At 40.0% G+C, this 23,029-nt stretch overlaps 1 protein-coding gene across 1 annotated transcript in view; it reads left to right on the forward strand.

Annotated features, from left to right (window-relative positions):
* Positions 1–23,029, forward strand: part of lypla2 (lysophospholipase 2) — a 49,322-nt gene that overhangs the window by 44 nt on the left and 26,249 nt on the right. Inside the window, exons 1-3 of the mRNA XM_062047368.1 lie at positions 1–23; positions 17,981–18,073; positions 22,361–22,392. The exon at positions 1–23 is cut by the window's left edge and continues 44 nt beyond it. Of these exons, the coding sequence (XP_061903352.1) occupies positions 17,996–18,073; positions 22,361–22,392 (110 nt within the window). The 5' untranslated portion in view covers positions 1–23; positions 17,981–17,995. The remainder of the gene's footprint in view (positions 24–17,980; positions 18,074–22,360; positions 22,393–23,029) is intronic.

The raw sequence follows: 23,029 nt of genomic DNA on the forward strand, positions 1-23,029 counted from the left end.
TCGTGAAGTGGGACAGCAAAGCGGTGAGTGCAAGAATTTGTTACAGCTAGCGGGCCGCATTTGACACGCAAATCTCACATTTTGAACATGTATTTTTATTTTTTTAAATGGCCACGCTTTATTGCTTTAACCTCGGAGCGCCTGGCAGCCGAACGAACTCTGGCGTGGCCATTTTGTGTCGGTTAAGGTGGACTCGTCACGCTCGCTCGCCGGCAGCGCACAATAACAACTTATTGTGTGAGCTAACCGCTTAGCCTGCTATCTTCGCGTGTGGACACATTAATCCGGATTAAATCCGTCTCAGACAGGGACGGGAGTCTTTATCGAGGCAGGTTGGTGGCGCTGAATGCCATCACTGATGGGGATGAATCGAGAAGAAAACCACCATTGTTCTTCGCATCGACATCCGCCGCAGCCTACTTCCTCCTCCTCCGCGTTAGCCGCCACTTTTCACCGCTTTGATCAATACACTGACCCGGCATAGCGAGCTTTGTTGATGGATGTGGAACTACTGATGTATTGTGGGTGGGCGCATCGATCCAAATGTTGATATTGTTTGTCGGCACTAAGGGTAGTATCGGTATTGGGTCGATACTAGTTCGATTCGCTATCTATTCCGTTCCCAATATGTATGTTGCTGTGCTGTTCGTATTGTCACGTTTTTGTAGTCATTCCAAAGACACTAACTTGACACAGGGCTCCTTGGGATTTGAATAAAACAACACTGCATGAAAATATCATTTTCAAAAACATTTTATATAATAAATGGGAATCATATTGGCATACTTGCCAACCTCGAAACCTCCGAATTCGGTGTGTGTGTGGGGGGCGGGGTGTATATATATTTTCAAGTATTTCCTATATATACACTACCGTTCAAAAGTTTGGGGTCACATTAAAATGTCCTTATTTTTCAATGAAGATAACTTTAAACTAGTCTTAACTTTAAAGAAGTACACTCTATACATTGCTAATGTGGTAAATGACTATTCTAGCTGCAAATTTCTGGTTTTTGGTGCAATATCTACATAGGTGTATAGAGGCCCATTTCCAGAAACTATCACTCCAGTGTTCTAATGGTACAATGTGTTTGCTAATTGATGATTAGAAAACCCTTGTGCAATCATGTTCACACATCTGAAAACAGTTTAGCTCGTTACAGAAGCTACAAAACTGACCTTCCTTTGAGCAGATTGAGTTTCTGGAGCATCACATTTGTGGGGTCAATTAAACGCTCAAAATGGCCAGAAAAAGAGAACTTTCATCTGAAACTCGACAGTCTATTCTTGTTCTTAGAAATGAAGGCTATTGTTTGGGTGACCCCAAACTTTTGAACGGTAGTGTATATATATACATATATTAAGGGTGTAACGGTACACAAAAATGTTGGTTCGGTACGTACCAGGGGGAGTTCCACAAACCACGTTAAACCCAGATTCCGATCCAACAAAGGTCTAAAGCAGTGGTTCTTAACCTTGTTGGAGGTACCGAACCCCACCAGTTTCATGTGCCTTCACCGAACCCTTCTTTAGTGAAAAAAAAATAAAAAAAATTTCAAATTCAAGAAAAAGTTACGTTTTTTTACGGGTGCACAAAATGAACCGTGCATGAACATCACCTTGTTCAAAGAACAACACAAACACAGTGCATGAACTCACAACAAATTACACGCCTGCAAATCAGATGGAAAATTGTTCGGGGGGTATCCATAATACGCAGATAGGAAGAAGTTTTTATTTACACGAGGAGTTGGGTGTGTCTTGACCTCAGGTGGAGGCTCCGCCGAACCCCTGAGGCCGACTCACCGAACCCCTAGGGTTCGATCGAACCCAGGTTAAGAACCACTGGTCTAAACTCATTCTCCTTATATGCCACATCAATATGGAATGCAGTCCCAACAGGTGTAAAAGAAAGTGCATCTCTATCCTCCTTCAAAACCGCACTAAAACAACACCCCCAGACAACTTCAACCCTTGACTAACACCCTCCCCCTTCCACATCCCACCTCCCCGGATTGTAAATAACCAAATGTAAATAATCAAATGTATTTCTAATGTTAATACTTGTTCTTATGCTATCAGAACTCACTATGTTCTCCGCTCGCTGTACATATCCTACCAAGTCAGACCTACACTGTTTCAATGTCCATGTCTCTGATGATGCAATTGTTGATGACTGAAGTGCTGTTATCAACCAAACCTAACCCCCCGCCCCAACCCCCTCCTCATCCCACCCCGTGGATTGTAAATAATGTAAATATTTCAATGTATATACTCTGATGATTAACTTGTGTGATGACTGTATTATGTTGATAGTATATATTTGTACCATGAATTGATTACATGGACTGACCTAAACAAGTTCAAAAACTTATTCGGGTGTTACCATTTAGTGGTCAATTGTACAGAATATGTACTGAACTGTGCAATCTACTAATAAAAGTATCAATCAATCAACCTCAGTTTAGAGGTCACGGTTCGGTTCATTTTCGGTACAGTAAGAAAGTAACAAAATATACATTTTCTGGTTATTTATTTACCAAAATGTGTAAACAATAGCTTTATCCTTTTAACATTGCTTTAAAATAGCTATGTGTGTGATGGATGTGAGCCACCACTAGGCTGATCAGTGCAACAGCACGCAGTCATGAATGCTAAGGATAACAATAACACACATATACACACAGGGTGCCGTGTGTTGTGCCTCAGTGTGCATTGTTTACACAACGTGCGGTACGCTACTTAATATGTCCATGTGGAAACTGCATACCCCTTCTTCTTCGAGCTGTCCTGGACGAACTGAAATTATGTTTCCCAATCATTTTGGAAATTGCAAGTGCACTTCTTCTTCTTACTCGTCGTCGCCATGCCTCTTCTTCGTTCTTCTGCTTCGTCTCTGTTATGGTTTTGGACATTACTACTTGCCGTAGTTTTGAAGCAATGCATGATGGGAATCCGGATGTTGTGTGTCAGTGTATTAACTGGAATAAACACACGCTGAGAAATAGCTCCTTGCCTGCCTACTTTATGGGTTATAGATAAACCTATGGATAACGGAGACATATATAATAGTCTCCTTTTCAGGTGAGAGAGGACGCTAAAGGTTGTGCCTCTAAGGCACGCCCCCAATATTGTTGTCCGGGTGGAAATCGGGAGAATGGTTGCCCCGGGAGATTTTCGGGAAGGGCACTGAAATTCGGGAGTCTCCCGGGTAAATCGGGAGGGTTGGCAAGTATGCATATTGGTGGTTACGATATGGCTTAAAACTATCACGATAGAAATATTTTATATTGATCGATATTTATTAGTTTAGTTTATCATTTCTTCGGTCAGTGGTCAACAAAATAAACAAACAGTTGTACATTCATAAATTGAAACTGTTGCAGACCGAAAGGGTTTAGGCTGAAGTTGAACACTTATTGCGCCTAACCCTATAAACAATGTCAAATACAAGATGAGCTTCCAAAAAAATATGAAATTTCCTTTGCACAACATTTTATAAATACACTTTGTACACAACATAAACACTGTTCAATTATATACACAGTAAAGACATGTGAAATATCCTTGTATTGATACTGTATGACCTATAAAAAGGACCAGGAAAATATAGATTAGACACAAACATGATTATTTCAAAAGTAATCTTACTTTGATTATAATCCCCTCAGCGGTCAAGGCGGAAAGGAAAAGTGGAAAACACACAAGCAATCGGTGTAGACAAAATTGTAAAATCCCATTAATCACTTCACAATGAGCTTTCAAAAAGAAGGTGCTAAAATAAGGAATATGTAAGAAATGCTTAATAAAATGTAAACAGAGAAACCTGAGAAGAAGTAATTTCTGCATGTTTAGTGGCAGGATATTACAGCTGTGCTCTAAAGGGTGAGCGAGGCTAAGGCGGTGTGGTATTACCAGTTTTGGTGGGGGCAAGCGCCTTGAATTATTTACCGACCACATTGGTCTGACTACGGTCGGTTTTAAGAAAATCCCCCAAAACTGCCTTACTTTCGAGGTGACTTTTCCTTTTTTATCCACAATTTCTTAATTTTTACTTCCTCTTCTCACGCCACGCAAATAATCAACCACGAGACAACAAGAGGGCTCAACCAAACATGATAGTTGATACTGTTACCTGATTGGCTGTTAGCAAGTCACTCCCACTGATCAGTGATCATTTCCTGCGTTGCTCAGTTAACAGAGAGCGAGTGCCTTTGTTCATGCAACCAACCTTGCTTCGCAACTTCAAAATCTTTGTATATATGGAACACAATTTTTATTGATATCGATTATGTGTCGATTGCAATATACATTTATTTTGTGTTATCGTCCAGCTATAGCAGTGCTTCCCAATTATTTTCGGTTTTACCCCCTTTAGGAAATAGAAAACATTTTGCACGCCCCACACACACACACACACACTTTGCTGTGACTTGAAATAGTATCATTTGTCTATATAATTGTTGTAAGTACACCTCTGCATCACGTTAAAAAAACAAAGCAATACGAAATAAATTTAGATCAATTTGCAACAAATATAGTATATTAACACTGTTTTTAGTCAATGACTGTTAAAGATTTAAAGTGCATCAATTTGCCAAAAACTAAAAAAATTCTGTCATTCAAACTATACATTTTTTTTAACGACTAGAGGCATTTCATTCTGAAAAATTAAATGAAATAAACTCAGTAAATAATAATGAATTCAAATTGATCAGCAGCATTACTTTAAGAGTTCAATACATCAAACACTTCAACCTACACAACAAAACATAATGTAACAATTAGTGCTGATTTATATATATATATATATATATATATATATATATATATATATATATATATATATATATATATATATATATATATATATATTAATAATGAGGAAAGTTAAAGTACCAGTGATTGTCACACACACACTAGGTGTGGTGAAATGTGTTCTCTGCATTTGACCCATCCCCTTAATCACCCCCTGGGTGGTAAGGGGAGCAGTGAGCAGCAGCGATGGCCACACCCGGGAATCATTTTTAGTGATTTAACCCCCAATTCCAACCCTTGATGCTGAGTGCCAAGCAGGGAGATAATGGGTCCCATTTTTATTGTCTTTGGTATGACTCGGCCGGGGTTTGAACTCTCAACCTACCGATCTCAGGGCAGAAACTCTAACCACTAGGCCACTGAGTAGGTTAGGAAGTCAAGATTAATAACTACATTGAGTGCATTTTGCAGAGCACAGCGTTTCGAGGCGGGGTGTTGAAGCATGACACTGCGTGATACTGATAAGGCATGTTCCCCGGTGTTGTCGTGCCCCCCCCCCCCATCATTACATTGCCTGATTTTGTGGTATTTATAGTTAGGGCTAAACTTTCTAGCCTTTTAGGGAAATAGTTGAAATAAATAAGGATTTTTCTAATGACCTTTTTTCTTTCTTCTTATAAATGCACATAACATTAAAGTCACACTTTCACCATTGGAGCATTACTTATATAAAAAAAAAAAAGGGAATACAAACCTCTGTATAACTTAAAACCTGGTAAGAGGTATCACATAGAATTAAACTAAATAAAAACACCCCGGTAAAGTATAATAAATCAAGTGACAATGTATTCACGAACACATTTTAAAAAAGTGTTATTTGAAGGAGTGGTGTTTAATTTGTGCACAAACTTGTTAGCATGAACACACAAACTGTAGATCCTAACATATCCTCACATGCCCCCATTTTTTAAAATAAAACATTCATTAACATATAAGATGGCGTTAGCTGCCAAATCAGACTTTTACCATGTTCGCTGCTTTTAAATATGAAGAACACGTTCTGGTAATGTCCTTCATCATCGATGTAGTGCTATTGTGAAATCCCAGCCGTGTTTCACAGTGCAAACATGTCACTGCGATATCTTGTCTTTTTGCACTTCTAAATGATTGCAAAACCTCTCGTCTTCTTTGGGCCCTTTGCCCTCTTTCCACCATGTCGTCGTTTTTCTTTTAAGACAAATCTCTCGGCACTCAGTAGTGCGATGTACGTCACCAATAGGTGCACTGCGTTCTATTGGAAGCGATGTCTGCGTACTTTACTATGTACAAACACACTGCCAAAAAAATCGTGCATTTAAGTAACACATTTAAAAATGTTCCTGTATGACATTCTGACAATAAAATTGCATTTGTGCCCAAATATTAAGGTATTTCTAAAAATGTTTTTAAATGAAGCACAGAAGTAATTTACTGCAATTAGTCAAAATGCATAAGTGTGACTAATCTGATTATAAAATGTAACTGTAGAATTTATCCATCCATCTTCTTCCGCTTATCGGAGGTCGGGTCGCGGGGGCTGCAGCCTAAGCAGGGAAGCCCATACTTTCCTCTCCCCAGCCACTTTGTCCAGCTCTTCCCGGGGGATCCAGAGGCGTTCCCATGCCAGCCGGGAGACATAGTCTTCCCAACGTGTCCTGGGTCTTCCCGTGGCCTCCTACCGGTCGGACGTGCCCTAAACCCCTCCCTAGGGAGGCGTTCGGGTGGCATCCTGACCAGATACCCGAACCACCTCATCTGGCTCCTTTCGATGTGGAGGCCGCTTGTAGCTATGATCTTGTCCTTTCGGTCATAACCCAAAGCTCATGACCATAGGTGAGGATGGGAACGTAGATTGACTGGTAAATTGAGAGCTTTGCCTTCCGGCTCAGCTCCTTCTTCACCACAACGGATCGATACAGCGTCCGCATTACTGAAGACGCCGCACGGATCCGCCTGTCAATCTCACGATCCACTCTTCCCTCACTCGTGAACAAGACTCCAAGGTACTTTGAACTCCTCCACTTGGGGCAGGGTCTCCTCCCCAACCCGGAGATGGCACTCCACCCTTTTCCGGGCGAGAACCATGGACTCGGACTTGGAGTTGCTGATTCTCATCCCATTCGCTTCACACTCGGCTGCGAACCGATCCAGTGAGAGTTGAAGATCCTGGCCAGATGAAGCCATCAGGACCACATCATCTGCAAAAAGCAGAGCCCTAATCCTGCAGCCACCAAACTGGATCCCCTCAACGCCCTGACTGTGCCTAGAAATTCTGTCCATAAAGGTTATGAACAGAATTGGTGACAACGGGCAGCCTTGGCGGAGTCCAACCATCACTGGAAGTAGAATTTATGTATCGTTCACAAATAAGTTTGTTGATAAGTTCCGTTTGCTTAAGATCGGGTCTTACTATATTTGTGATTAAATCAAATTCGTATCACTCAACGATCCCAAAATATTTTGAGAAAAAAGTAAAGGTATCTGTAATGCTAGCCCCATAGTTACTTGGTATCGCACCGACACCTGAAGTGACAGTATCGGCCGTCCCGAGCGCATACGGGAAGAGCAGGAGGAGTCTGCCTGTCATTCACTGCAGCATACTATCATCCTGTTGTTTGTCAGACATGTGAGCCTTCTGCAGGCTGTCTTCTCTCTCTCTCTGTGCGTTTGTTTGTGCTTCCTGCCTGTTTGCTCCTTTCATTCTCGTGAAATTGGAGTCATGCAGAAGACATACTCGTGATGACTTGTAATGATTTTTGAAATGCAAACGCAATCTGCTGGTAATACATTCTCAGATGGATAACATTCTCAAATAAAGAAATACAAATTATAGTCTCCATTTCAGTCGCACAACCAGGGCTTGCCAAATGTACACTTCTTGTATTCACTTAAAATGTTTACCTTTCGAGTGAGAAATCTGTACAGCTGCGTTTGGTTCCCTACTACATGTATTCAATACACCAGAGTTTTTTAACCATAGGGCCAGGGCCCATTGTTGGGCCGCAAGCACCCCCGAGAGGGCCGCCAAAATATATTTGTTTCTCACAGTGGTACTCAGTTGTAATACACTTTTCCACCACTTGTGGCAGTAATGACAATATCAAACGTAAATGTATAATAGACTGTATTTATATTATTCACATGTGAATAATGCTGTATAATAGACTGTATTTATATTATTCACATGTGAATAATGCTGTATAATAGACTGTATTTATATTATTCACATGTGAATAATGCTGTATAATAGACTGTATTTATATTATTCACATGTAAAATATACCTAAGTGTTTATTGTTTATTGTGAGCGAACTTTGGTGCTGAATATCCCCCAGGGATCAATAAAGTACTTTCTATTCTATTCTAAACAAACAAAATAACTCTTGTGCTAAAGTCATAGATAAGTTTCTTAAGCGCAAAAATTATGACTAAAGTGGTAAAGCTGTATTTTCCTACACACTTAAATTTTATCGGCAGTTTATTTTAGAAACACAGATGTTATTTCTTATTGTTAATGTAATTAGAATGTATTTATTTTAGCTCTGTGTAATTGTATGTAAATGTATTTTTCATCAGTTTTTATGAGTCCCTTCTTTTGCAGTATATTTGATTATTGTTTATTGTAATCAGCCTGACCTAAGCCTTGATGATAATATTTGTGATTAACACGTGCTTTCATACATTTGACTAGTTTTATCCTGTTAAACTGTTAGTCGGTTAGATATAATTGTTGAATACCATTAAAATCAAGTGTAAAATTATTAATTTGTTGTTACTATTTAAGTGGGCCCCTCTGCTGTGGAAAAGTTGGGCCCCCAGGTCAAAAAGGTTAAGACCTGATATTGACCATATAAATGCTATAAATTTGGCGGACGATATAGATTTTAATACCATCGCGTGTCGTGATAATGCTCGTTGAGGACACATTCTAGCTGTTTCCCGCAAAATTGACTAACCTCGTCCTCAGCACAATGTAGCGTCCTCGCTTGCAGCTAATGTCCCTCCACAGTGTGAAGCCGTTTCTAAGTCAGTAATCCTCGCCTCCATGGCGGCAAATAAACTATGTTTCTTACAAGTATCATTCCTTAACACTGAGGAATGCTAAACATGCGACACTACACGACGTAGGAGAATACAAGAAGCTATGCTAACCAATAAGCTAGAGTTCTTGAATGCAAACGGAGTGGACGGATCGATACAAATATCGACTAAGTATTGTATCGGTATATGGTTGATACTACAGTGATTAGATTATATTTTATTATCACAACATAATTTTTTGTCCATGGACAGAGGAGGACTTTAATGTCTGAAACCAAATGCTCTAAATCAGAGCAAGTAGTGTTTGTTTTTTTATGTCTAGGTATTTTGCACAATGGACTGTGTTTTGGTCAAAATATGTTATGTAAAAAAGGAATACGAAAAAAATGTAATATCTAATTCTGTTATTCTCAAACTGTGGTAGTGGTACGAAGGGCACCATCGAGTGGTACGTCAAATAATCAGTTGCTTAAAGTACAGTGTTTTATTTTCCTATATTCAAACACAGTGTTACTGTTCAAACTGTGTGTAATGGTGGCCAAAATAACAAATGTACATTTGTGCTACTGTATTTTAATGTTGGTCATTACGGTTGTGGTTTGATAACCACTGATTTAATTGATATTGTTACATTGCCAGCCTGTATTTTTTGTCTGATTATAATTGTGATCAAGAATGTGATTATTACAATTTTGAATAATTTGTATCAGCATTGGTATGACCAATAGTGCCCCTGTAACTACTTAGTATTGGGTCGATACCCACATTTCTAGTATCGCCCAAAACTGACATAAAGTACCCAAACAACCGAGGAATATGTGCTTATTACATTTTAACAGAAGTGTAAATAGAACCATGTTACAACAGAAAGTAACCAGTTATTAACAGAAAATTAGCAAGTAGATTAATAACAGCCTTGAGTAAAAGATACTATGTACCGCATACGTCAGCAACTAAAGTAGGAACCTTTGTAACCTTTTTCGAAATAGTTGGCTCTATTTATTTACCAAATTATATGTAGGGGTATACAGTGGCTACGGAAAGTAGTCAGACCCCTTTAAATTGTTCACTTTTTGTTTCATTGCAGCCATTTGCTAAAATCAAAAAGGTTCATTTTATTTCTCATTAGTGCAATCATTGACAGTAAAAAACAGAAATTTAGAATTTTTTGCAGATTAATAAAAAATCAAAAATCACATGTACGTAAGTATACAGACCCTTTACTTTGTTGATGCACCAATTACAACCTTAAGTCATTTTGAATACGATGCCAGAAGCTTGGCACACCAATCATTGGGCAGTTTGGCCCATTCCTCTTTGCAGCACCTCTCAAGCTCCATCAGGTTGGTTGAGAAGCGTTGGTTTTTATCCAGGATGTCCCTGTACTTTGCTGCATTCATCCTGGTCTCCTCAGGGAGGTTCTCAGACCATGAGAAACAAAACTATCTGGTCTGATGAGACAAAGCTTGAACTGTTTGGCGTGAATGCCAGGCATTATGTTTGGAGGAAACCAGGTACTGCTCATCACCAGGCCAATACCATCCCTACAGTGAAGCATGGTGGCGGCAGCATCATGCTGTGGGGATGGTTTTCAGCACCAGGAACTGGGAGACTAGTCAGGATAGAGGTAAATATGAATGCAGCAATATACAGAGACATCCTTGATGAAAACCAACGCTTCCCATACAATCTGATGGTGCTTGAGAGGTAGTGATGTGCCAAGCTTGTGGCATCATGGCCTAGTGGTTACAGTGTCATACCAAAGACTATAAAAATGGGACCCATTACCTCCCTGATTGGCACTCAGCATCAAGGGTTGGAATTGGGGTTTAAATCACCAAAAATGATTCCCGGGCGCGGCCACCGCTGCTGCTCACTGCTCCCCTCACCTCCCAGCGGGTGATCAAGGGTGATGGGTCAAATGCAGAGAATAATTTCGCCACACCTAGTGTGTGTGTGACAATCATTGGTACTTTAACTTTAAGGCTGTAATTTCTGCCAAAGGTGCATCAACAAAGTATTGAGCAAAGGGTCTGATTTTTGAGTTTTTTTGTTTTTTTAAATTTCTACATTTCTGTTTTTTTTCGTTGTGTGCATTATTGAGAAATAAAATGACCTTTTTTGATTTTAGCAAATGGCTACGATGAAACATTTGAAGGGGTCTGTCTACTTTCCGTCCTCACTGTATAGCGTTATCACAATATAGATTTTAGGTCATATCGCCCATCCGTAATTAGACATAGCAAACAGCACCTGAGCCTTACAGTCTGGAGATCCGGGTTTAACCGTCGTCTGTTAAGATGACATGTTCTCCCCTGTTGGCGTGCGGTTGCTGCGGATACGCCCCACCTGCAAAAGCATGCACATTAGGCTCATATGAGCACCTGGGATGGGCTTTATTCTAAATGGATGGCTGTGTAATGAATGTTCGTGGTTCACTGCACTGCATCACACTGAGGTCATGTGTGTTCTTTTGGCTCACAGCGTCTGAGATCCATGGGCGAACAAAAAGAGACAGGGCTGTGAAAATGAAACCACATCTTAATTGCGCTTTAGTGGCTTTTACGCCCCAGTTTGAATTGTACAAGGCGCAAGCTCTATTTTTAACTCATGCCCTCCCCCCGAGGTGCAGCGAGCGAGCCATTGTTTCCTATGACGGCTTCTAAGGACCGCCGTGTGTGGTCGGTGTTATGGATCATTGCGGGTCCATGGAAAGAAAGGTTAGACCGCAATCAATCATCCCGTTGCTTGATGAGGAGATCTGCCCGCTTCTTCCAATACGTCCATGTGCAGTGTTGCTCAGACTTCCTGCCTTTGACTACAAAAGTCATGTGTGCAATATCGTTTACGGTCATCGTTGAGCTTTTACTCAAGGCAAGGGTGTCCAAACTTTTTTCACTGACAAATTGATGGGTGTGGGGGGGCACTGGGCAACTTTATAATTGAAAATTAAAAACATTTTCAATTTCAGTTACAGTTATCACTCGCCACAAATACATTTGGACCGCCACAAATACATGATGCACTACTGTAAGTGTTCGCCCTCACTTATAAAGTATATTATTTTATTTGCTTGTCGTGTGTTACGCTCACTTCTTGTCTCTGAGCGTCCATAAACATTATATGCACGTTAGGGATGGGCAATATGGCCTAAAATCCACATTAATCCAGCTCCTGCAATAACAATATATATCAAAATGTATCATTTGGCATATTAATGACAATAGAACCATTTCTAAACAGGTTACAAATGCTCCTAATTTGGCTGCTGACGTATGCATTTAACATAATTTCTGCTGTATAATTGCTCAAAACTATGATATGATATGCTTGCTAATTTAATATCTGGTTACTAGGGGTGTAACGGTACGTGTATTTGTATCGAACTGTTTCGGTACGGGGGTTTCAGTTCAGTGAGGAGGTGTACGAACGAGTTTCCACACGGACATATTAAGTAGCGTACTGCACGTTGTGTGTCTATAGACTGACCATACGTCCTCTTTCACCGGACATGTTCTCTTTTGCGGAGCTGTCCGGGCGGAGTTTCTTAAATGCCTCAAATGTCCGGCATTTTGAGTTATAGTGCGTGTATTTTCAATGTAACGTTCAGGGTTAAGAAGGGGTTAAAACAAAACAAATTGTGAAGGTGCGCAGCAGCATTCGTGAGGGAGGGCAGAGACAGAGAGAGAGAGAGAGTTAAGATAACGCGCATGCGTCGCCAGGCTCTGCTTTTTATCCATAGATTTATCAGATTTAATTTTTTATTATCTATAGCAGGGGTGTCAAAAGTGTGCCCCGGAGGCCATTTGCGGCCCACAGCTAATGTTTTAAAGGCCCACGGCACATTCTAAAAATACTATTAAAATAAACAAAAACATAACAAAAGTGAAATAAAAAAGCTTAAAGGTGAAATGTAATTTAGAAAAAGTTGCATTGTTGACTAATAAAACAAAGCTGTTTTTTTTTTCTTTCAAACTCTGACTGTCATTGCTCAAAACATAATATTGAATCAAAATCAATGTTATTATGAATTATTGACCTATCCAAGGTTCCTATTACTTCACATCAAATATTCCACTAAGAAAAATATTTTTGGTGGAAGATTTTGCAAATTTGGTAAATAAATAACCAAAAAATTAATGTTTTGTTGTTTTCTTACTGTACCGAAAAATGAACAAACCGTGACCTCTAAACCGAGGTACGTACCGAACCGAAATGTTTGTGTACCCGTTACACCCTACTGGTTACCGTCTGTTGTGACGTGTTTCTATCTACACTTCTTTTAAAATGTAACAGGCACTTATTCTTCTGTTGTTTACATTAGTTTTGGAGTATCGATCCAATTCCAAGTAGTTAAAGGGGCAGTATTGGTCATACCGATACTGATACTTCACATTTTTATCACAATTACAACCACACAAAAATACAGGATGGTGATGTAACAATATTTATTCAATATTTAAATTATTTCCTTATTCTCTTTTATTGCATAGAATATTTTGATCAAAATAAAGTCCCATATGCAAAATAACTGAACTTATACAAAAATGACTATTGACTAGGGCTGCAACTAACAACTAATTTGATAATCGATCAATCTGTCGATTATTGCTTCGATTAATCGATTAATAAAAGAGACAAACTACATTTATATTCTTTCCTGTATTTTATTGAAAAAAAAACAGCATACTGGCACCATACTTATTTTGATTATTGTTTCTCAGCTGTTTGTAAATGTTGCAGTTTAATAATAAAGGTTTATAAAATAAAATTAAAAAGTAGCCTCTGCGCATGCGCATAGCATAGATCCACCGAATCGATGACTAATTAATCGCCAACTATTTTTATAATTGATTTTAATCGAATAGTTGTTGCAGCCCTACTATTGACTCTGATTTAAATCCTTTGGTTTTGCACCTAAAGTCCTCCCTCCCGTGTCCAGGGACTTACGGAAAGTATTCACAGAGGCTTCACTCTTTCGTCATTATGTTATCTTACAGCCTTAGTCCAAAATGAATGAATTAATTTTGTCCTCAAAATTCTACACACAATAACCCATAAGGACAATTAATTTTGCAAGTTTTAAAAAAAACAAAACAAGAAATCACATTTGAGTGGACCCGACTTAAACAAGTTGAAAAACCGTATTCTGGTTTTACCATTAGTGGTCAATTTGTACGGAATAAGTACTTCACTGTGCAACCTACTAATAAAAGTCTTAATCAATCAATCAAACATGTTCTTAACATTAGTTTTGGGGTATCAATCCAATTCCAGCCTTTGCCCAATACTTTGTTGATGCACCTTTGGTGGCAATTTTGGTGGCCACCTGAACAGTTTTTTCCCCTCGGCCATCAGGCAAATGAACAATAACTCCTAACAGCAGCTCCTTGAATTCCTTGAATTCCTTCTAAGTCTATCTGATAGCTCAGTCACAGCTCTTTTTATTACCAAATATGTTGTTATATGTGTTTTATGTCGCACGTTTGCACCAAGAAAAAGTCCTAGTTTGTGAACCCGTTTCTCAAACAATGGCAATAAAACTATTCTGATTCTTATTCTGATTCTGAATTACAGCCTCCAGTTGTTTTGAATACGATGTCACAAGCTTGGCACACCTCGGGCAGTTTCGCCCATTCCTCTATGCAACACCTCTCAGGCTATGTATACACTAAGCCGGATAACCCCTTAAACAAATAATTATTTAGCCTAAGCCTCGTTTCAGCCACACTAATCTATCGTTTAAGGTCCCCCCTCCTCGGACAATTTTTTACACTGGTAAGTGCGCGTGTATTTCTTGAATCTCCGGCTCTTAGCTTTGTATGGACTCATTGGATCGTTTAAAAACTGAGTTCGAGAGGAAAGGAAGTCAGCAAGAACGCGCTACAGCGAGCCTCATAACAACCAGAGCTAACCACTGGAAAGATGGAGGCGAGTCATCCAGACATGCCCGTGTTTCTCCTTCTTCTAAATGTACAGACGCTTGTGGAAATCACACATGAATACCTTAAGTGAAGGAAACGCGCGATTGCAGCTATTTGGGATACAACACTTCTCAGACGGCAAGAGAACTTTGGAATGTCCGGGTCAGCTGTGATTCTACTTACCGAAAAACTTCATCCCTTCCTCCCGTGATGTGATAAAAAAAGGTAGCGTGTGCTTTGTATTACCTGGCCGTCGAGGGAAGACTACGGAAAACATTGAATGCATTTAGACTGGCAAAGCAGACTGTATCAGTTATTGTCCGCCATGTATGTCGCAGACTCAGCGTCTAGATCCAAAGTATATAAAGTCACCAAAAAGGAATGGACAATGAAGGTGAAGGCAAAAGAGTGAGGAGTGTCCTGACCAGATACTAGATCCCTAGAATGATTGTTGTACAATGTTCTTTGTCACATTGTGTACTTTCACATGTCCATTAAAGATGTGATTAATTTATGATGGCTCAGGTATGATTCACTACAATAAGGCCCCACAGCACACTGGATTTCAGTTAATTAAAATACCACAACACTGGATATTGTTCAGATAAGTCAAATTGAATTTAAGAACTTGCACACAAAGCAACACGGGAGGTGATTATGACTGCGCATTTTCTGCGCATGCGTACGGTCGCGTTGTCGCCGGCGGACAAAGGGCGGGAGGGGTCTTAAACGACCATCGGTGTGTGTGTGACAAGGATAAGGTTAGGTGAATTTACCCTGGATTACTTAGTGTAGAAGGGGCCTCAAGCTCCATCAGGTTGGATTAAAAGTGTCCATTTGCAGCCATTTTGGGGCGGTATAGCTCGGTTGGTAGAGCGGCCGTGCCAGCAACTTGAGGGTTGCAGGTTCGATCCCCGCTTCCGCCATCCTAGTCACTGCCGTTGTGTCCTTGGGCAAGACACTTTACCCACCTGCTCCCAGTGCCACCCACACTGGTTTGAATGTAACTAGATATTGGGTTTCACTATGTAAAGCGCTTTGAGTCACTTGAGAAAAAGCGCTATATAAATGTAATTCACTTCACTTCACTTTTTAGATCTGGGCTCTGGCTGGGCCACTCAAAGGACATTAACAGCGTTGTCCTGGAGCCAGTTTTTTATATCTTGGCTGTGCGCTTAGGTCGTTGCCCTGCTGAAAGATGAACTGTCGTCTCAGTCTGAGCGCTCTGAAGCAGATTTTCATCCCAGATGTGTCTGTACATTCCTGCATTCATCTTTCCCTCTATCTTGACTAGTCTCCCCAGTTCTTGCTGCTGAAAAAATTCACACTGTGGAGAGACATTATCTGCTAGCAAAGATGCTACATTGCGTTGAGGTCGTGGTTAACAGCTAGAAAGTGTCACGAACATGCATTGTTACTAGAGATGTCCGATAATATCGGACTGCCGATATTATCTGAAATTATCGGTATCTGTTTAAAAAAAGTAAAATTTTATGACTTTTTAAAACGCAGCTGTACGGAGTGGTACACGGACGTAGGGAGAAGTACAGAGCAGTTGCGTCTCCCAGTCATACTTGTCAACCCTCCGATTTTCTCGGGGAGACTCACGAATTTCCGTGCCCCTCCCGAAAATCTCCCGGGGCAACCATTCTCCCGATTTCCACCCAGACAACATATTGGGGCGTGCCTTAAAAGCACTGCCTTTGCGTGCCGGTCCAATCACATAATATCTACGCTTTTCACACACACAAGTGCAAGTGAATGCAAGGCATACTTGGTCAACAGCCATACAGGTCACACTGAGGGTGGCCGTATAAAGAACTTTAACACTGTTACAAATATGCGCCACACTGTGAACCAACACCAAACAAGAATGACAAACACATTTCGGGAGAACATCCGCACCGTAACACAACATAAACACCACAGAACAAATACCCAGAACCCCTTGCAGCACTAACTCCTCCGGGACACTACAATATACACCCCCCGCTACCCCGTACCCCCCGCGCCCCCAACCCCGCCCACCTCAACCTCCTCATGCTCTCTCAGGGAGAGCATGTCCCAAATTCCAAGCTGCTGTTTTGAGGCATGTTAAAAAAAAGAATGCACTTTGTGACTGCAATAATAAATATGGCAGTGCCATGTTGGCATTTTTTTCCATAACTTGAGTTGATTTATTTTGGAAAACCTTGTTACATTGTTTAATGCATCCAGCGGGGCATCACAACAAAATTAGGCATAATAATGTGTTAATTCCACGACTGTATACATTGGTATCGGTTGATATCGGAATCGGTAATTAAGAATTGGACAATATCGGTTATCGGCAAAAAAGCCATTATCGGACATCTCTAATTATTACAATATGACGATAATATTAAAATCTCTGTCGTCGGCCAAATGTATATCCTTTATATTGTGCAACCCTAACCCACGTGCGTCATGGCGTCATGTAATGCAGGCCATGTTTAATTTGTTTATAATTTATGTTGTGGTTCAATTAAATAAATAAAAATAACAAGCTGCAGGCTGCACTTAATTTAAGTGCAGTTTCTTTCAATCACTTCTAGTTCCGTGTTTTCTAGTGTTGTAAAATGACTTTTAGTTGGCGGTTTCAGCCCAAAGAGTAAACACACCAAGCCCCCGGGCAGGCAGCGCAGTAGTTTGGCTTCCCAACCTAGACGGTGTTGGAATTTTAACAGCTACCCAGTCTAATCCAGTTCAAGGTTTACACATTAACCCCCCCCGCTCACCTTTCTTCTTTGCCAATCGGGCCCGTGCCGTCTCAGCCTACGTCATCAAAGTGTCGAAGGGCATCAAGGAGGGGCTTTACTGCTCTACCGCCTAATAACTGCAAGCGCTCGCTGCAATCTAGCCGTATCGCTGCGGGGAATACATCGGGTAGCTCCATGTCAGTTGGTGCGCTAGCAGGTCATAAGAGGAAATCAAATTACTGGGTTAGTGGCAGGCCTTTTAATATGAAGATGAAGATCAATTGTAGCGAATCAAATTCCTCATAGGCAGCTCTATTGCTGCATGGTAGCAATTAATTGGACCAACACATGCCCCAAAGTTCCTCCCCTGCGGGGCTTGACACTAAATTAGCTCTTAGTAGCGGTGTAAAAACGAAAAAAGTCTATTACTACTAAACATGGAAACGTACTGACTGGTGACTATGTTTTAATGTGTCAGTTCTTTTTTTTCTTACTGCTGCAGACTCTCTTCCAGTGTATGTGTGGCAACAACATGTCTGTGCCGCTGCTCGCCGAGGCTGTGACGGTGTCTGGGAACGAGAAGGAGACCGCGGCTGTGAGTAAAACAAAACAAAAACGATTGTCTGATTTCTTGCAGTTTTTGTTTGTTCAGCCCACAGTGCCTCTGCAGGGGTTTTGCGTGTGCACAATTGCTAATAGATTGTAGGAAGATTAGGTATGCGCGATAATTATCGATGTAAGGAATTATGACGTTACACCGATAAATCTGATAACTAGGGTTGGGTATCGTTTGAATTCCAACGATTCCGATTCTTTTCTTTCTTTCTTTTCTTTCTTTTAGTTTATTTCAAACATGAACACATTTACATCATAATACATCACACAATTTCATATCATTTCATTTACATCATGCCCGAAAAGGAGTAGGAAGAAGCAAAGTTTATTTAATCCTACCCCTTTCCCACTTCAAAGCGTTTACAATTATATAAAATCATTTACTGACCTTTTTATATAATAAAATAACATCTATGAATTAGTATATACAACAGTTTGTAATATGTAATTAATTAATTCAGTCATTATTAACATACTGAGATGAAGAATATTTTCAATAAGGTTGGAAGTCTTTCTCATAATTCTTCTTCTTTGTACTTTGTAAGCACTATTAATTTAAACAACCTCTTAAACTGGATCATGTCAGTACAATTTTTAACTTTTTTACTTAATCCATTCCATAATTTAATTCCACATACTGTTATGCTAAAAGTTTTAAGTGTTGTACGTGCATATAAATGTTTTAAATTATTTTTTCCTCTAAGGTTGTATTTCTCCTCTTTAGTTGAGAAGAAATGTTGTACATTCTTTGGTAGCAGGTTATAGATTGCTTTGTACATCATTTTAGCTGTTTGCAATTTTACCAAATCACCAAACTTTAATATTTTTGACTTAATAAATAAAGGGTTTGTATGTTCTCTATATCCAACATTATGTATTATTCTAACTGATCTTTTTTGTAACATGGTTAACGAATGTAGCGCACATTTGTAGTTATTTCCCCATATTTCTGCACAATAACTCAGATATGGTAACACTAGTGAGCAGTAGAGAATATTAAGTGATTTTTGGCCCAGGACGTGTTTTGTTTTATTCATTATTGAAATGTTTTTTGCTACCTTATGTTGTATGTTTTGTATATGAGATTTCCAGTTCATTTTATCATCTATTAATACTCCCAAAAATCTGGTTTCTTTTACCCTTTCGATGTCTACTCCGTCTATTTGTATTTGCGTATGATGCTCTTTCCTACTATCACCTAATAGCATTATTTTAGTTTTACTGAGATTCAAAGATAGTCTGTTTTTGTCAAACCATCTTTTTAATTTGTTCATTTCTTCTGTTATTATTTGTATTATCTTCTGTGTGTTCTCTCCTGAACAGAAAGCAGTTGTATCATCTGCAAATAAAACTAACTTTAAGTCCTTTGTAACTTTACAAATGTCGTTTATATAAAGATTAAACAATTTTGGTCCCAGTATTGATCCCTGCGGCACACCACAGGATATATCTAGCCGTGTTGACATATTTTCACCCATCTTCACATATTGCTTCCTGTTGGTTAAATAGCTTCTTACCCAGTTCAATACCAAACCTCTGATGCCATATCGTTCTAATTTTTGTATTAAAATGCTTTTGTTAAGTCCATGAATACTTTGTCCATGAATTCTTTGTTTCGATTCCGATTCCTGACGATTCTCGATTCCGATTGTTCTTGTACCATGCCGGGATCAATGTGTTTGACAGGTAGTCCCTGGAAGGTGGTATGTATTTTGGGTTGAGAGTTTTCACCATATCCCTGCAAACATAAACAAACATGTAATGTTGCTGTTACTGTTTAGCCCAGTATCAATTAGCTTAGCTCTAACGTTATTGCTTAACTAACCTAAATGTTGGAGATTCCACCTCTGAAAAGGGATGCAGTCTTTTGACTATGTGTGCAGTGACCTTTCTGTGGCACTCTTCCGTCTGTGGCACCGACATCTTCCCCATTGCCGCTACGGTGAACGGAGTACGCTGAGCACATCGCGGAGCCTGGCTAGCAGGTTGTAAATTGTCTATGAAAAAATATACGGGCTAATTGGTTAGCTGCCTCAACGTTGGCGCAAAACACATTATTTATTGCATATATATTGTTTTACTCACCGGATTCGGACTGCAGTGCAGTCACCGAGGTGCCAGGCTGGGTGTCGGAGGAAGAGGCAGAGGAGGACGGTCGGCGCAGCGCGTCGAAGACGGGACACGCATTTATTTGTACTCTATGAACTCGAAGGTACTTCATCATGTTCGACGTGCACCCTCCTAAGCACGAAACAGTCCTGTCGCACGTGTTACATTTCGCCGATATTTCATTTTTTTTAGTAAAATAAAGCCACACTTTCGACCGCCGACGCCCGCTATCCATGCTTGACTGACTCGCTCGGCTACGTAGGCTCGGCTATGCTAACACTTCCGGCGGTGGGCGCTTCTTCGTTGGTGTTCAGCGGCTTCTTCTTCCGGTCGGCGGACTTATTCTTTTTTTCCGGTCGGCGGACTGGGTATCGAAACTAGGAATCGAAATTTAAACTTTTGAACGATTCCGGGAGAATCGGAAAGTTAGTCCCGGTTCCAATCGATACTCGATACCCAACCCTACTGATAACATAATAAAATAACTATGATCACATATAAAGAATGCCCCAATGAGGCGAGATTACCCGCACTGTGCTGTAGGTGGGTTAGGGTGGACAAATCAAGCGCTCCTACTTCATAGCCCACAGTCAGTATATTTCCATGCACTATATTTGTCTGTTTTGCCAACTAATTCGGCTCAAAACAAGATTTCTTAGACACATAGAAACCCCTTAATCTGATCGGGATAGGTTGATTGTTAAAGTTAAAGGACCGATGTTTGTCACACACACACTAGATGTGGTGAAATTTGTCCTCTGCATTTAACCCATCCCCTTGTTCACCCCCTGGGAGGTGAGGGGAGCAGTGGGCAGCAGCAGTGCCACGCCCTGGAATCATTTTGGTGATTTAACCCCCAATTCCTACCCTTGATGCTGAGTGCCAAGCAGAGAGGTAATGGGTCCCATTTTTATAGTCTTTGGTATGACTCGGCCGGGGTTTGAACTCACGACCTACCGATCTCAGGGCGGACACTCTAACCACCAAGCCACTGAGTATGGCAACACTAAATTAGGGCTGCAACAACTAATCGATTAAATAGATTAAAATCGATTATTAAAATAGTTGCCGATTAATTTAGTCATTGATTCGTTGGATCTATGCTATGCGCATGCGCAAAGTTTTTTTTTTTTTTTTTTTTAATTAAAAAAAAAAAATTAATATTATTATTTTTTTTTTTTACTAAACCTTTATTTATAAACCGCAACATTTACAAACAGCTGAGAAACAATAATCAAAATAAGTATGGTGCCAGTATGCTGTTTTTTTTTCAATAAAATACTGGATAGGATAGAAATGTAGTTTGTCTCTTCTATGCGATTATTAATCGATTAATCAAAGTAATAATCGACAGATTAATCGATTATCAAATTAATCGTTAGTTGCAGCCCTACACTAAATTGGCCCTAGTGTGTAAATGTGAGTGTGAATGTTGTCTGTCTCTCTGTGTTGGCCATGCGATGAGGTGGCGACTTTGTCCAGGGTGTACCCCGCCTACAGCCCGAATGCAGCTGAGATAGGCTCCAGCACCCCCCGCGACCCCGTAAGGGACAAGCGGTAGAAACTGGATGGATGGATAAATTAACACACCTGGATTATGCGATTGGAAACAAGTTTTCTTTGGCAGTTTGCTAGCAAAATACGACATGATGTTCGCCCTGCTGTAAAAGTGGTATCATATTTGGTTAGGGTCAATCTCCAAGTAAGTTCATTTATTTTCATTTTTTTCATTTATTTATTTATTTCAGGCAATGACATAAAAAATAATAATAACAAAAAAAGTACAAAGTTGACAACACATAATATAAATGAATATAGTGCAAAAGGTAATGTCCAGTATGTAATGCATGATTGTCCAGTTTTGCCTGAAAGGGAGTGGGAAGAAGATCATTTATTTAATCCCACCCCCAGTTTTCCATTCAGTGATTATTCACTGTCAAATCCATCTTTGTTTGAGTCTTTCTTACTTTCAGCAATCATTTATTCAAGCAATAATAGGTAGTATCGGTCTTGAGAAGCAGGAGGTTGTCGGTATCAGCTAAAAAACAACAACATTGTGCATCTCTAATCATAATGTTCCATGATCTCTTCCAGCGTTTACATAGAATACACGTTTAGGATTAGCAGTAATTTAACTGCTCTTTCCCCCTCTTCCCAGGTGATCTTTCTTCATGGATTGGGAGACACAGGGTAAGTTTGAAAAGGGACACATTGTGCGGATGTCCCTCCACGGTTGAAGCTATGACATGTGCCAATGAATTGAACAAAGACCAAACAAAGGACGGCATCTTTCCTCTCCTCATGCGGCTCTTTATGACAGGAAGAAAGACCCGCTTTGTTTGAGAACAGGCGTCTTTTGTTTTCTGCTTCCGGGATGTTTTGCTTTTCAGCATAGTCACAGATTTTTTTTTCTGTATAGAAGAGAAGACTCCCAAAATGTAATAACTTCATTTTTGTAATTTCTCATTTGTCCTTATAATTTCTGAAAGTTTCAGCAAAATCCGCCAATGTATTGGGATATTATAGTGTTTGGAGTATCTAAAAGTAGCCTTTTTAGGGCTTTTTATGGGTGCCTCCTTTTTTCGTCTGATTTCGCCCTTCGCTGGGAGTCTCGGCGTGTAACCGCCATGAATAGCGGCAATTTACTGCAGGGCTGTTCAACTGGTGGCCCCGGGCGCCAAATCCGGCCCAGGAATGAGAACATACCAGCCCCCGTGTTTAGTTCAAAACATTTTTGCAGCAAATTCCTAAAAATACCAGAGTGCTCCTGTCGTATAGAGGAACTTGGACCACTGTAAACCCAATGGTAGATCCTTGCATTGACATT

This window comes from Entelurus aequoreus, linkage group LG05 (assembly GCF_033978785.1).
Source record: "Entelurus aequoreus isolate RoL-2023_Sb linkage group LG05, RoL_Eaeq_v1.1, whole genome shotgun sequence".
Classification (NCBI taxonomy): domain Eukaryota; kingdom Metazoa; phylum Chordata; class Actinopteri; order Syngnathiformes; family Syngnathidae; genus Entelurus; species Entelurus aequoreus.